This window comes from Astatotilapia calliptera, chromosome 16 (assembly GCF_900246225.1).
Source record: "Astatotilapia calliptera chromosome 16, fAstCal1.2, whole genome shotgun sequence".
Classification (NCBI taxonomy): Eukaryota; Metazoa; Chordata; class Actinopteri; order Cichliformes; family Cichlidae; genus Astatotilapia; species Astatotilapia calliptera.
Window position 1 is genome coordinate 34,185,393 of NC_039317.1, and position 16,195 is coordinate 34,201,587.

General features: G+C 45.0%; 1 protein-coding gene across 8 annotated transcripts in view; it reads left to right on the forward strand.

Moving 5' to 3' along the window:
* The window catches only part of lrp1bb (low density lipoprotein receptor-related protein 1Bb), a 270,260-nt gene that overhangs the window by 190,442 nt on the left and 63,623 nt on the right, over nt 1-16,195 (forward strand). For all 8 annotated transcript variants that reach the window (XM_026144139.1, XM_026144138.1, XM_026144140.1 and 5 more), the window contains 4 exons: nt 659-783; nt 992-1,363; nt 4,965-5,154; nt 9,496-9,700. In XM_026144139.1, coding sequence (XP_025999924.1) covers nt 659-783; nt 992-1,363; nt 4,965-5,154; nt 9,496-9,700 — 892 coding nt within the window. The remainder of the gene's footprint in view (nt 1-658; nt 784-991; nt 1,364-4,964; nt 5,155-9,495; nt 9,701-16,195) is intronic.

Here is a 16,195-nt window from a genome sequence, read left to right on the forward strand (position 1 = left end):
TCTTGCATTTGCCTGCAAAGCCTTTATAGTAACCTGGCAGCGCCCTTCCCCTCCTTTCAAGGCTTCCAAGGAGAAATATTACACAGCAGGCGCAATCCTGTTTTTTTTAATACTCCAGACAAGTATTAGTGTTTGTTTTAGGGTTTGACAAAGGTCTGAAATTAAAAACAAAATCAATCAAAATGTATTTCTATAGCACATTTAAAAAGACATCAAAGTGCTTCACACGAGTGCTGCAGGCGAATTCCAACAATAGACAAAGAAAAGAAGATACAGTAATGGTTACAGTAACAACTACAGTTATGTAACACAAATGCAGACCAGGTGGAAGTCCAAACTAATTAGCTTCAAAGGCTACATTGAACAGGTGAGTTTTAAAGAGTGATTTAAACGATTCATTGGATTCTGACATGCGGATATCAAGTGGAAGATTATTCCAGTTTGGGTGCGTCTGTGATGATGACAGCGAAATAAAACTGAATTTAGATGTAGATTCTGATTTTTATTGACAACATGTCCTCAGTGCTGAGTTTTGTTTTAGTGTTTTCAGCTGAAAGGATGTCCTGCAGCATGTCTGTGTAACTTCCCCATCCTTCACCCCGCCACGCTCACACAGAGAACCTTATTATTGTTCTTCTCCGACTCTCCTGACTTTCAGGGCCCACTCGAACGGTTCAATCCGACGAGGCTTGAAGACGGATCCAAGTGAGGCTGAGACCATGAGGAGCGGTCTAGGGGTTAATTTGAAAGATGTGACGGTCTTCACCAGAGGCAGAGAAAAAGGTGCGTTTTCAAACATTATAGCCGCACAGTTTCACTTCCTGTCTCGTATTATGCTCGCAGATTTTTATGCAATCGAATTGCAAATTTGTGGCTCCCAGACCGTAGATTGGATTTTCATCTGACTTGTATAGGCGGGCCAATTTAAACGTGATTGCTCACAGCAGAAACGGCTGCCAGTGACTAATCAAACACATGTTGTGCTTTGAAGGCACCAACCCCTGTGCCAGAAGTAACGGAGGCTGCCAGCAGCTGTGCTTCCACCTGGGCAGCGGTCGCCGGACCTGCTCCTGTGCACACGGGCGCTTGGCAGAGGATGGCTTTGCCTGCGAGCGCTATGAAGGTTATCTACTCTACTCTGAAAGGACTATCCTGAAAAGCATCCACCTTTCTGATGAAAATGACCTCAACTCACCCGTGCAGCCTTTTGAAAATCCCGTTTTTTTCAAGAATGTCATAACGCTGGCCTTTGACTACAGTCAGGAGACAGCTGGAGCCAACCGCATCTTTTTTAGCGATGTCCATTTTGGAAATATCCAGATGATTAACGACGACTGGACAGGAAGATCCATCATCGCAGAAAGTAAGTGGATTCCATATTGACAGCGTTTCTGTTATTTTATGTCATCTAACAAGTCCTCTGTGGGAAGCTGCAGGTCCACCACAGACGTTGAAGAGTGTGGTTTTCTGCAGTGTGGGTTAGCCGTATTTGTCACACCGCGTCTTTGCTTGGTGTGTTTTCAGTCGGCAGTTTCATGTGCCTGACATCTGGAAGCTTGCACTTTATGCACAGAGCTGCATGTTTGTACGCTCTCTAATTTATCCGTCCTCACCTGTACCTGTTTTGGCTGTCTGCTGGGTTGCAAGCCATAAAAATGTAGTTTGACTGTAAAGTGGCACCGTGGCCGACGCTGCTCCGATGATCCGTCTGCTTGGAGGAAATAGTGCATCTTTCTCCTGTAGTTAGGAAGCAGGGTTGTTAAGAAATCAGTGTAGCACTGATGTACGTCAAGAGGGGCATTTCTTCTTCAATCGGTTTTTTTACTCTTTTACTCCTTTGAGAAGACCAAACCAGCCTGGTTTAAATGAACTATGTTCCAAGCTTTCTGCACACTGACTGAACATGGATCGATCTGGAGTCTGACTGGAGTCAGATGAGCAGCAGAAAGTCTCCGTTCTGCACAGCTCGCGTCCTCTGGCATTCAGTGGCGTTTCCACAGGGAGCAGAGCTCAGCACCTTCCCACCGCCCCCTCGCGCGGAGAGGCTGGCACAGTGTTACTGAGCCACTCTCACCCACCCCCGACCCATCTTTAGCGCTCCTGCTGAGGGAGCTTTCTGCTTATTTATTTATCTTCTAGAAATGAACAAGCGTTACCAAGAACCATCTGTCAGGATTTGTAAGTGTCCTTCACACCTTCAAACTTGTGAAATGCATAATGAAAGTGGTGATGATAATAATAATGCACGACAATACCACTGGAAACAAGCTCTTTTGATGCAGCCACAGTGCACAGAGAAATACCATCCTGTGGCCCTGCTGGTTCCTAATGAGTTTGTTTGTGTGTTGATTAAAAGCAGCACATCCACCTGCTCCATACTTCTTTTCATGGACCACGTTTAGGCAGCGGTGGATCTACTTCTGCAGTATCTTCTCTTTTATTCTAAAAGTTTCTGCCCGAATCCTGTCATTGAGGAAAGGTGAAGATGTTAATCATCTATATTTCCCTAATTAAACTCTGTGTCCCCCATTAATTAGTCCCTCGCCTGGCCAACAATTTGAGAGAAACTCCAAGCTGCCAGACGGCTTTTATTGCAAGCTATTAATTAGTGGTCGGCTGACTCAGGTAGAGTCTTAAGTATTCTGGAGTTTGGTTTATGGGTTTTTATATACTGGGGTGCAGCCAGATTAACTCATACTGGCCACATGTTTGCCATTCAGACAGTTAGAATTGGCTCTGACAGACAAAAGCGTGACAGGAAAAATCACGAGACAATCGTTTGACAACTGAATTACTTTAATGTTCACTTAATTAATGTTTGTATCTTAGCTGTTCTTGATGGAGCCCATCAGAGGTCTCGTACCTGCACTTCCACTGTTTGGGTTAGAATAATAATAATGGATTGCATTTATATACCACTATTTATTCACTCTCACACACTGGTGGAGGCAGCTACAGTTGTAGCCACAGCTGCCCTGGGGCAGACTGACAGAGGCGAGGCTGCCATATCGCGCCATCGGCCCCTCTGGCCAACACCAGTAGGCGGCAGGTGAGGTGTCTTGCCCAAGGACACAACGACCGAGACTGTCCGAGCTGGGGCTCGAACTGGCAACCTTCCGATTACAAGACGAACTCCCAACTCGGTCGCTCCTAATGCTCCTGTCACCATTGGTCCCACGTTGGACTTTGCACATCTGCTCCAGCTGTTCCTTCAGCCCCTGGTACTCCTTTATTTTCTCTCTGATGTTGCTGGGATTTGCACATCTATATTAACTACAGTCTTCTGCTCCTTGTCAGCTGCCACTATGCCTGGTTGGCTGACAATGAGCTGCTTATCTGTCTGAAACTTGAAGCCCCCCCGGGACTTTGGACTGTTGTTCTCGACCACCTTTGGTGGCGTCTCCTATCGGGACTTGGGAACATCAGAGACACATAGTCCATATGTGGCACAGCTGTTTCTGTACAGCAGCGCTCCCCCCCCCCCCTTTATGTGCCACGGACCGGTTTAATGTCAGACAATAGTTTCACGGACCGGCCTTTAAGGTGTGGCGGATAAATACAACAAAATAAAATGATAGGACCGAGACACAAACTGTGGGATTTTGTAAATATAATAATAAACGTGAATTCACTGAGTAGTTGTGTAACTTTATTAGCAGCGTCCTCCAGAAATGCACCAACAACATTGAGACTAACATCCTCCTCTCGGGTCGCTATGGTAACGCAGAAATATTTCTTTCAAAATAAGACGAACAACTACATCACAGGAAACCGAGTTAACGATAAAAACCCTGAAAACCATAAACTTCACACCTGAGCCTCGACTCTCACAGCCCGGTACCAGACGAGTCATGGACCGGTACCAGGCCGTGGCCCGGGGGGTTGGGGACCGCTGGTGTGCACTATCCCAGCCTCTATGTGTACGCGGTCCCAGCTAGCCTTACTTCCTGCCGCTATGTGTTGGACAGTCTCCGGGGCACCTTTGCCTGATCTGAAGCCTGAGTCCTGACGGTTGGATCTTTAGAACAATAGCTGGTGTTTGGTATGTGTATGGGACTTACCAGGGAAACTGACCACTCTAGCATTAGTGCCTTGGATGTTGCACACCATAATATGGTCTGTGTCAAGTGTTGAGGATCCAGGATATACTGACGAGAAGTGGGCTCATGGACACATGGGTGGATATTTTCTGCTGGTGCTTTTGCTGTTGTTTGTTTTTAAAATCTTTCTCATCACTTTCATAACTTAGATCAACAATGCAGTTATTGTGACCTTACTTCTCCACAATAGTGATATTGAGAAACGCTGAAAGTCATATTCAGTCGATAAATCGAAGGGTAGAAAAAGAAAACTGCAGTGAGTAATCAAACATGAATATGACCAGATTCTCTGCTGAAAATCACGTCTCTCTGGAGGTTCCATCTCTGTCAGTCATATTCATGCAATAACAAGAGAGACTGCAAAGGTCTTTTCATATTCTGTGTTTTGGAAATTGGTTTGCCATGAAAACACATTCGGTTCCTGAGTGACTTTAGCATCAACAAATAGCTGTCTGTCCAGTGTAGTGAGGCATGAAGTTATTTCCCTGTCAATCAGAAAAGAAACACGATCCCAATTCTAACACAATTGGAGCCTGCCATCTGTTACAAGCAAAGTCAGTACTTTCACACATTTATACACAACAGACAACTCTGAGGTTTGGAGCCCGAGATGACAGCGGCATATAGCTGGAATCTGCATTTACAGATAAATAAATGAACAATAAACGTAATGAATGCCAGCTCCAAAGTGATTATTTCTTTCGTTTTACTCTATGTGATGTTTTAGATGGGCGCTCTTGCTCTACTACGATTATTTTTCCCATGTGACTCAGTTATTCGCTAGAATAAAAAGGCAGACTCGTAACGCCGACTCTCATTCAGGTCACTTTGTTGCTCCGTGGTCTGATGTTTCTCTTGTTTCAGATGTGGGTTCAGTGGAAGGTCTGGCTTACCACAAAGGTTGGGACACTCTGTACTGGACCAGCTCCACTACATCCACCATCACCAGACAAACTGTGGACCAGAGTCAAGCCGGCGCCATCAGTAGGCAAGCTGTGGTGACGCTTTCAGAGGAGGACCACCCACACGTCCTGGCCCTGGATGAGTGTCAAAGGTCAGTCGTCATTCCCATAATGCACTTTTCACCATTGGCTCATGCATCTGTTACTTACATGTGGGACTTTAGCTCAGAATATTATCTGCTTGGTATTTGAGGTGCTCCAAGTTTGATCACCACAAAGGTGATTGTTCTCAAGGACAGTTTTGCTCTTGTCATGCCACGCGCTGCATTCCAGTCACATTATCACGCTCCCAGTTCTATTTCATGGTTCAAGAGCGTATATAACAACATAAACCAGTCATGAGTATTTAATGGGGGTGAGCGGTTCTAGTTTAATTATTGCAGTGCAGCACCTCAACCATCTAGTTATGCGTTACACATAACCTCTTACTTATGTTACGTGTTATGTGTAATACTGTGAGCTGTGACTCAGGCAGTGAGCACTGGCTGTGCTCGGCCTGCGCTCTGTTTCAACATCACTCATCTTTACAGGTGGTTGTAAAGGCCTGATGTTGAATTAGGAGCAGTGGGCAGCTGTTTCTGCAGAGTTTTGCCCTTTTGTGCAATAAACTCACTGCTCAGAAGTACATGCCCCTTCCTGTTGGCTTCCTGTTTGCTTCCTTTTCGCTTCCTGTTTGCTTCCTGTTGGCCTCCTCTTGGCTTCCTGTTTGCCTCCTGTTTGCTTCCTGTTGGCTTCCTGTTTACTTCCTTTTCGTTTCCTGTTGGCTTCACATTTGCTTCCTGTTGGCTTCCTGTTGGCTTCCTGTTTGCCTCCTGTTGGCTTCCTGTTTGCCTCCTGTTGGCTTCCTGTTTGCTTACTTTTCGTTTCCTGTTGGCTTCCTGTTTGCTTCCTGTTGGCTTCTTGTTTACTTCCTTTTCGTTTCCTGTTGGCTTCCTGTTTGCTTCCTGTTGGCTTCCTGTTTACTTCCTTTTCGTTTCCTGTTGGCCTCCTCTTGGCCTCCTGTTTGCCTCCTGTTTGCTTCCTGTTGGCTTCCTGTTTGCTTCCTTTTCGTTTCCTGTTGGCTTCCTGTTTGCTTCCTCTTGGCTTCCTGTTTGCCTCCCGTTTGCTTCCTGTTGGCCTCCTCTTGGCTTCCTGTTTGCTTCCTGTTTGCTTCCTGTTGGCCTCCTCTTGGCTTCCTGTTTGCCTCCCGTTTGCTTCCTGTTGGCCTCCTCTTGGCCTCCTGTTTGCTTCCTGTTTGCTTCCTGTTGGCTTCACATTTGCTTCCTGTTGGCTTCCTGTTGGCTTCCTGTTTGCCTCCTGTTGGCTTCCTGTTTGCCTCCTGTTGGCTTCCTGTTTGCTTACTTTTCGTTTCCTGTTGGCTTCCTGTTTGCTTCCTGTTGGCTTCTTGTTTACTTCCTTTTCGTTTCCTGTTGGCTTCCTGTTTGCTTCCTGTTGGCTTCCTGTTTACTTCCTTTTCGTTTCCTGTTGGCCTCCTCTTGGCCTCCTGTTTGCCTCCTGTTGGCTTCCTGTTGGCTTCCTGTTTACTTCCTTTTCGTTTCCTGTTGGCCTCCTCTTGGCCTCCTGTTTGCCTCATGTTTGCTTCCTGTTGGCTTCCTGTTGGCTTCCTGTTTGCTGCAGTGTTTTAGATCAGCGAACAAATTGTAATATTAGACAAAAATAACAGTAAATACAAAATGGAGTTTTTACATAATGGTTTAAAAAATATGATTTTCTATTGATAAATAATTTCATTGATTAATTTAAAAAAGCTGATTAAACCTGCCTATGTGAAAAAGTAATGACCCAATAAACATTATAACTGGTTGTTTCGCTCTTGGCAGCTAGATGTCATTTCTGCTCTTTGTTATCATTGAACCCTGAACTCTGAGGCCTGCAGGTCTCTGTTCTGGGTTCTTCTGTGACCTCCTGGATGAGTCGTTGATGGACTCTTGGAGTCATTTTGGTAGGCCGGCTGCTCCCGGGAAGCTTCAGCACTGTTCCAGGTTCTCTCCATGTGTGGATAAAGACTCTCACTGTGGCTCAGTGGAGACACAAAGCCTCTGTAACCTTGTCCAGACTGATAGATACCAGCGACTTGTTTCTCAGCAGATTACGACATAATGTGTTGATGATCTGAAACAAGTGTGTGAGTGTGACAAATACGAAAAACAAACAAAGGAAACGAAGACATCAGGAAGGGGGGATACTTTTCCACATCACAGTACACCTGAACCTTTTTCCACATCCACGAGCTGAAGTCAGCTGATTACTGTTCAAGGAAAAGAATTATTGATGATTTTCTTCAATCCATCGATCATCATAATTGAAGAGCCTTTGTAATGCAAGTCATGACAGAATCGTAACTGTTATGTGGTTAGTGAGTTAGTACAGTCATGCATTGCTCCATCATGCCAGCGCTGCCTGTTACACATTTTCATTAGAAGTACAGCTGACAACTATAATGCATCGCGCTCAGGTTTCTCCAGAAAGTCTGTAAATAAATTACACTTGATTCAGAAGGCTGTTGCCAGTTTTAACTAGATCATATTACTGCTGTTTTAAAATCCATATACTGCCATCCTATTAGTTGTAGGACACATTTTATGACCCCCGTTCTTGTCTATAAATCTATGCATGGAGGTGACTCTTGACATGGTGCCAAGATGTGCCGAAAACAGAGTCTGAAATCCACAGAGTGCGCCTGCTGCTGCTCGCCATGAAGACCTGCGGTCACACAAACGGTCGCTTCCTGGATCTTTGCACTACAACACTGATGTGCTGCCTCTGCTCTGCTGTGGTACTACTGTGGTACTGCTGTGGTACTACTGTGGTACTACTGTGGTACTACTGTGGTACTGCTGTAGTACTACTGTGGTACTGCTGTGGTACTACTGTAGTACTACTGTGGTACTACTGTGGTACTGCTGTAGTACTACTGTGGTACTACTGTGGTACTGCTGTGGTACTACTGTGGTACTACTGTGGTACTGCTGTGGTACTACTGTAGTACTACTGTGGTACTACTGTGGTACTGCTGTAGTACTACTGTAGTACTACTGTGGTACTACTGTGGTACTGCTGTAGTACTACTGTAGTACTACTGTGGTACTACTGTGGTACTACTGTGGTACTGCTGTAGTACTGCTGTGGTACTACTGTAGTACTGCTGTGGTACTACTGTAGTACTACTGTGGTACTACTGTGGTACTGCTGTAGTACTACTGTGGTACTGCTGTAGTACTACTGTGGTACTGCTGTGGTACTACTGTAGTACTACTGTGGTACTACTGTAGTACTACTTGACGCTTCTGTAGTTGTCGGTGCTCCTCTTGTTTTCCCTCCTGATGGTGAAACTCTCTGAATGCTGGTGTTTCTGCAGCAGCAGATCTTCCGGATCGTTCCGTCGAGCAGGGTTAGCCTTCAGTTGTTTTGTGCATAGTGCAGCAGCACTGAAATCTCATCTATTTAACTCTTAGCTTTTGAAAAGATTCAGGTGCATCTTCTGTTTCCAAAAAGTAACGTGTGATTATTCCTCCTCTGTTGTAAGTTGTGTTTAAAACCTGTATTTCATGCATATAAAAGCTGCACAGCTGCACAGAGTGAGCACAGCTCTCTCTCCTTTATACTAACTAAATTAATTTCTTGACCTCAGACTATCCTTGGTTGGCAGTTTGGCACCGTATCCATCCCACTCTAGAATCACTGTCTGATAATTAGAATTCAAACACTGATGATTAATTAGTAGCCCCTGGTTGTGACTTCTGACCTGAATCTTTATTATCGCACTGGAGAGGACTTCCATGACTTCATTACAGCGAGAAGAGAGAAGCCAGACTTTGCAAACCGCGTTCTCCTATTTGAAAGCATTTTATCTGGTTGTGACTTTGCTGCATGGCTCATACAGCTAATCCTATAAAGACCAATATGTAATTTATTTTGATTTACTTCCCTGTAAATAACTGTTAATTATCACAGAGCATGAATAAATGACCTTTATCTTAGAATTTCTGATGCTAATCCAGTTTATCTAATTGAAACAGAGCTGCGCTCTTCAGGGCAAAAAGGAGAAGCTGATGAGGATTTGGCAGCTGTGGAGTGATGCTGATCATTGACTGACACGACTGCATAAACCTCCAGCTATTTACTAAAGAGGGTTTGTCCTGTACACGTGTCTGTGCACGGCATCAGATCCTCTGCAGCACAGTCTTCTACACCACCTTCTATAAAAAGCTGTTATTTCTAAGCCCGTCTGAAGCTTCAGGTGACACATTTGTTTTGCGTTCTTGCTGAGGTGGTGTGAATTTTTAAATGAGTGTGAGAGGTAGTGGATCTTTTGGAGAGGGAGGAAGTCCCTGATGAAATTACTCCACTGTTTTTAATTGTGGAAGAGAACACTGAGGTTTGCTTGCTGATGTTAAAAAGCTTCGTTTGGTTTTGTGTTTCATATCTTTCAGCCTGATGTTTTGGACCAACTGGAATGAGCAGAGGCCAAGCATCATGAGATCCACCTTAACTGGCAAAAACATAAGGATCGTCATCAGCTCTGACATCTTAACGCCCAATGGACTGACCATTGACCACAAAGCAGAGAAGCTCTACTTCTCAGATGGCACCCTTGGCAAGATTGAACGATGCGACTATGATGGATCCAGCAGATACGTGAGTACGATCCCACTGAGCAACAAACTCAAATGGTCAGGGCTAGGGATGGGCACCGGTATCCGATCTGTCATAAACGGTAGTAACCAGACTGAAAAGCAGCGCACATTTCGGTGCTTTTTTTTTCCTGAGCTGTGATACACTTTGGATTCTAGCCAATCATTTTACGTTTCCGAGGATAGTAGGCGGGGCCAGGTACGTACATTCTTTTAGAGCAGAGCTACAGATTAAAAACGCCCAAGGTGAAGCGGTCAAAGTCTGGCTGTACTTCACAGCAAAAGATGCAAACTCAGCAGCAACAAGTGCTTTAAGCTGATACTGTGATACTGTCAAAGGAGGTAACACCTCGAATCTGATGAAACACCTGGCGACGCATAGCGTTTTTTTTAAAAGCCGAGAAATGCGCCGTAGTTGATAGCTTGCTGCGAGACCTCACACCGAGCACATCTACTGCGGGTGTGGTGCCTGTTATCGGACCCGGAGTTAGCAACATCCCCCAAAAACCCGAAGAGGAGAGTCCTGGCCCCTAGCCCTGCCAGTGTAGCAGAAATGATGAGGATGATGATGCAGCAGCAGCCGTTCTTCTCTGCGTGAGTAGCTTCATGTTGTTCGTGTGTAATTTACGTTGAGTAGGCTAACCACGTTATTACATTAATGCAGGTAAGGTGAACTAGCAAACATCATCATAGCTACATGCGGCTGTCTTCTTGTTTGATGGCAAATACTCCCTTCACCCTGGCCAAAAAGGCTAAAATGACCAAAGAAAAAGTGGAAAACAGCTAAACATGAGAGGTTTTTGGACAAAGTTTGTGTTTTTTCCATTCTTTAAGAACCGGTTTGAGCACTCTTTAACCCTTTACAGCCGATCGGAGCGGGCATGCTCTGTTTTGCGTAACTATTTTTAAATCCCAGTAGCACTACAACCACGTAAGCTAGCGCAAATATTTTGTTTTGCATATGAAACCGGAGGAGTTGTACTTACATCTTATGCCATCAGCTTGTCCTCGGTCACGGTTTCCTTCCACATAAAGCTTTGCAAAAACTGCATAAAAAGCGCTTGCAGGAACAAAAACATAATATTCCAGAAACACGCTTTGCTGATCCGATCAGCTGTTCATAACACTTCCTACGTTGGAATAGACGTCAGCGCGAACTTTTGCATTTCCGCCATTACCTGCCCGAAACCGGAAGTGACGTCATTTCGCGGAAATGTAGTCTTTTTTACTATCAGGGCCTCAGGGCCTATACTCGTCTTTTTAAAAGTTATCTTTGACTTTGTGACTTTCTGTGTCGTTTCTGGGATGCTGAGGACTCATGTTGCACTGCTGGAAATAGTTTATTTTGATGCATATGCTGCTTTTTTGCAAATTTGCATTATAATATTTATTTTCGTTTTTCCTGCAGTGTATAAAAATTGGTGTATTTCAAAAATAAAACTATGAAGACACTCAAAATAAATTTCCTGTGGTGGGAAACTATTTTGTGCAACTTTTTTGTATTTACAGTTTTGAGGGATAAGCCTCTTAAATTTCTCTAACTACAAATATATGTTAAAAAGCAAAAACGATTTTCAATTTTTTTGTAGTTTATTGCACTTTTTTGCAATTTATGTAATTACTATGCACTTAATGAATACATATGATTAAAATCTAGGCTATGATGGTTGTATTGATGTATAGCAACTTGAAATGCTCCCAAAAATGGCTCCACAGCATGTAAAAATATAATATAAGCTCTGGCGGACTTGGTTCTATGGTAGGTCTTAAAGGGTTAAGCACCGGCACCGTTTCAAAAGTACCAGTTTGGCACCGGTATCGGATAAAACCTAAACGATACCCATCCCTAGTCAGGGCTGAGATCAGGTTCAAAGAGTAAGTAAAGGTTCAGTAGCTGTGTAAAGCACGCAAAACCTTTGTTTCTCATGAGACGTGTCATTTACATACAGCACTGTGCCATCCATCACCCACCCCTCGTTCTGTTTGTCTCTGTATAATCTGCCACAGACTCTTGTGTCATTTGGCATAACTCAGCCAAATTTCAAAGATGATCATTTCTGATCAGTGTAGATAGGTAAAAAAAACATCAAATAGGCTCTAATTGTTGGCTTTGCACCAAAGTAGAAGAGCGTGATGCAAACTGCATCCAGGACAGAAGCGTCTGCACAGACAGCATGCTAACACAGAGCTGGTGAGGAACTGAGATTGTAGTGAGTGCCTGCTGAACCGAGCCCAGCAGCCAGAGCCTGATGAGTGGTCAGACTTACCGTGGACGCCGTGTTTCTCAAGTAGAAGCACTGTGGCGAGTCTTTGGGCTGATCTTGCTGTCAGTTTTGCGATCATACATAAAACCGCAAAGAAAGATGCGTCTTCATTATGATAGAGTGTACGGGACTGTAGCCACAGGTTTACAGAATTAACTGATAATTGGGTACAACAAGTAATTATGTAAATGCTGCATTACTTTTTAGAAGATGAAGGCGTAATGTGTAATACATAGTTGTTTTTTTGAGAAACTGTGTGGACATGACACTGGTTCATTCATTTAGTTGACTGCTTTTATGCTGTTTTTACACTTGAAAGGTTCAAGGGGCCGTTTTAAGGCTTAACACGAAAAAGAAAAGCTTTCCCCTGAAATCAGAATCAGAATACTTTATTGATCCCTGGGGGAAATTATTTTTTGTTACAGTGCTCCATTTTAAACCAACATTAAGACAAGACAGACAATACGCTAACTAAGAATAGTACAATATATACATATATATACATACATACATACATACATAAGTCACTCATAAATAAATAGTTGGAAAAGAAACATGTGTAGTTGTAGCAGCAAACAGTGTGTTAAGTGGATGCGTTGTACAGGGAGATGGCCACAGGCAGGAATGATTTCCTGTGTCGTTCAGTGGTGCTTTTCGGTAATCTCAGTCTCTCACTGAACGAGCTCCTGTGACTGACCAACATGTCATGGAGTGGGTGGGAGGTGTTATCCAACATTGTCTTTATCTTGGACAGCATCCGCCTCTCCGACACCACCTTGAGGGAGTCCAGCTCCATCCCCACAACATTGCTGGCCTTACGGATCAGTTTATTAAGTCTGTTGGCATCTGCGACCCTCAGCCTGCTCCCCCAGCATGCAACAGCATAGAGGATCGCACTGGCCACCACAGACTCATAGAAAATCCTCAGCATTTTCTGGCAGATGTTGAAGGACCTCAGTCGCCTCAAAAAATAGAGACGACTCTGGCCCTTCCTGTAAAGTGCTGTGGTGTTTTTAGCCCAGTCCAGTTTATTGTCAATGTGTACTCCAAGGTATTTATAGTCCTCCACAATGTCAACACTGACCCCCTGGATTGAAACAGGGGTCAAGTGTTTCCTGGTCTTCCTGAAGTCCACGATCAGTTCCTTGGTCTTTGCCACGTTGAGCTGCAGATGATTCTGCTCACACCACGTGACAAAGGAGTCGACCACAGCCCGGTACTCTGTCTCATCATCCCTGCTGATGCATCCAACCACCGCAGAGTCATCAGAAAACTTCTGAAGATGGCAGGTCTCTGTGCAGTGGCTGAAGTCTGTGGTGTAGAGGGTGAAGAGGAAGGGGGAGAGGACAGTCCCCTGTGGTGCCCCTGTGTTGCTGATCACCTTGTCAGACACACACTGTGGGAGACGTACATATTGTGGTCTTCCTGTCAGGTAATCAACAATCCAGGACACCAGAGAAGCATCCACCTGCATCGCTGCTAACTTATCACCCAGGAGGGTCGGCCTGATGGTGTTGAAAGCACTGGAAAAGTCAAAAAACATGACCCTCACAGTGCTCGCCGGCTGGTCCAGATGGGTGTAGACACGATTGAGCAGGTAGATGATGGCGTCCTCTGTTCCGAGACGAGGCTGATAAGCGAACTGAAGGGGATCCAGATGTGGTCTTACTATGGGTCGCAGCTGGTCCAGGATGAGCCTTTCCAGGGTCTTCATGATGTGGGAGGTCAGTGCCACGGGCCTGTAATCCTGGGGGCCACTGGGACGAGGCGTCTTTGGTACAGGGACGAGGCATGATGTCTTCCACATCACCGGGACCCTCTGCAGACTCAGACTCAGCATAAACAGTTTATGAAAGACTCCACACAGCTGGGGGGCACAGGCCTTGAGGACGAGGGGACTCACTCCGTCTGGTCCAGCAGACTTGCCTGAGTGAAGTCTCCTCATTTGCATCTCAACCTGGTATTGAGTGAAGGTGATGGGTGGGGGAGGGGTGTCAGGAATCTCACAGGAGGCAACATGTGAAGAGAGAGGCTGGCACAGTGGTGTGGCTCTGGATTCCAGGCTGACTGCAGGTGAGGTTGTGGGGGTGGGAGCAGACACTGTGGTGTCGAATCTATTGAAAAACAGATTCAACTCGTCGGCTCTATTCTCACCTCCCTCAGCTCCCCTGCTGTTGGTTGGCCTGAATCCAGTGATGGTCTTCATGCCCCTCCACACCTCTCTCATGCTGTTCTGCTGGAGTTTCCACTCCAGCTTCCTCCTGTAATTGTCCTTAGCCTCTCTGATCTTGTCCTTTAGTAACACCTGGACCTTCCTCACCTCCTCTTTGTTGCCCCCTCTGAAAGCCCTCTTCTTGTTGTTGAGGAGGGCTTTGATGTCCTTAGTCACCCACGGCTTGTTATTTGGGTAACAATGAACAGTCTGAGCTGGAACAATGGAGTCGGTGCAGAAAGTTATGTAGCCTGTGATACACTCAGTAAGCCCATTGATGTCCTCGGTGTGAGGCTCACAGAGTGTTTCCCAGTCGGTCACCTCGAAACAGCCCTGTAGTTCCGCTATTGCCTCCTCTGACCACCTCCTAACAGTCCTGGTGGTCACAGGTTCCCTCCTCACAATTGGCACATAGCGGGGGGTGAGGTGAATCAGGTTATGATCTGACCTACCAAGTGGGGGGAGGGAGGAGGAGCTGTATGCATCCTTGACGTTAGCATACAGTAAGTCTAAAGTTTTCTCTCCCCTGGTGGGACAGTCCACATATTGTTTGAATGTTGGTAGTGTATTGTCCAGTGATACATGGTTGAAGTCACCCGAGATCACAATAAAGGCACTCGGGTGCTGAGTCTGTAGCCGAGCTATGGCAGAGTGGATAGTGTCACATGCAGCTGTGGGGTTAGCAGAGGGGGGAACATAAACAGCCACCAAGATGACGTGAGAGAATTCCCTGGGTAAATAATACGGCCTGAGTCCAACAGCACACAGTTCAGTGTCCGGGCAACAAATCCTTTCTTTGATTGTTATGTTGGCAAGGTTACACCACCGGTTGTTAACTAAAACAGCAAGCCCACCTCCTTTACGCTTACCGCTAGCGGAAAACGGTCCGAGGAGCGAAGAGCGAGTGAAGCAGCAGCCAGAGGCAAAGTCTGAAAGACGTTCATGAAGCTTTTTGTCACGATTACTTTAAAAAGGACAAAAACTTCTGTGTAAAACATAAAGAAATGAGTTTTTTCGCTGTACTCTACATTTACAGTGAGTAGTGCCTCTGTGTCATTGTGTGGAGCACCGTGTGCTTGTTTATGGAGCCTCTCCCTTAATTTCATTTATCGTTGTCCAAAAAATGAGCAACTGTTTTAATCAAATTTCATTCTGGCAACATTTCAAATCCCTGTAACTCAACATGCTTATAAAAGAGAGCCTTCACCCGTGCCTACTGCGTGGTACATCAGCCAGCTGCAGCGCATTCAGTGCCTGAATGACGCACGCTCCCACTGTCAGCAGATGTAACAGCAGGGCTGAGCTTTTGTCTATAATATCAAAATATATTGCATCTTTCTGTATTTTGTCTTATTTATTATTTTAATTTTAGATTTTTTGTCCCACCAAAAAAAAGTCTACTTAAAACTAATGAAGACCTCTGGGCTGAACTGTCGGCCAGCTGCTGTTTCATGCAGGGAAAGTGACTTTTCACTTTGTACACAAACAGGTGGATGTTTTTTCATCCACATTAATGAGGACCCCCTCTTATCCACTAGTCGGTAGACTCGACACAGTCTTCACTTTAAGAGGTCTTGCAAATAAGCGCTGCTTTCATTCCATTTGTTCCTCTAACAGGATTGAATTTGCACATTTTCAAGCTGCTATTATGCACGACAGAGCCACTGATCTCAAAATTCGTAATTGCGATCTAGAAAGATCAAGCAGCTACAGCAGTTAGATAAATAGTATTTCGACAAATTTCAATCTGCTTTTAAAGTTCATTCACTGAAACACCCTTCTTAGAGTTTCTAATGACTTTGTTACGCAGGTAAAGTTCTGTTCTTAATGGAGCTACGCGCTTGATACTGTGAACATTACTTACAGGCTGAAACACTGGGTCGTCTCTGGACGCATTGAAAAGGTTCTCCTCGTATCTTGACCGATTTCCTCTGTGCAGTTTCTAAGTATAGATATCTTCTGCGCTTGTCTTGGGTGCACAAGCTGGCTAGGCATTATTTCTAGTTTATTTAACTCCTCTCCA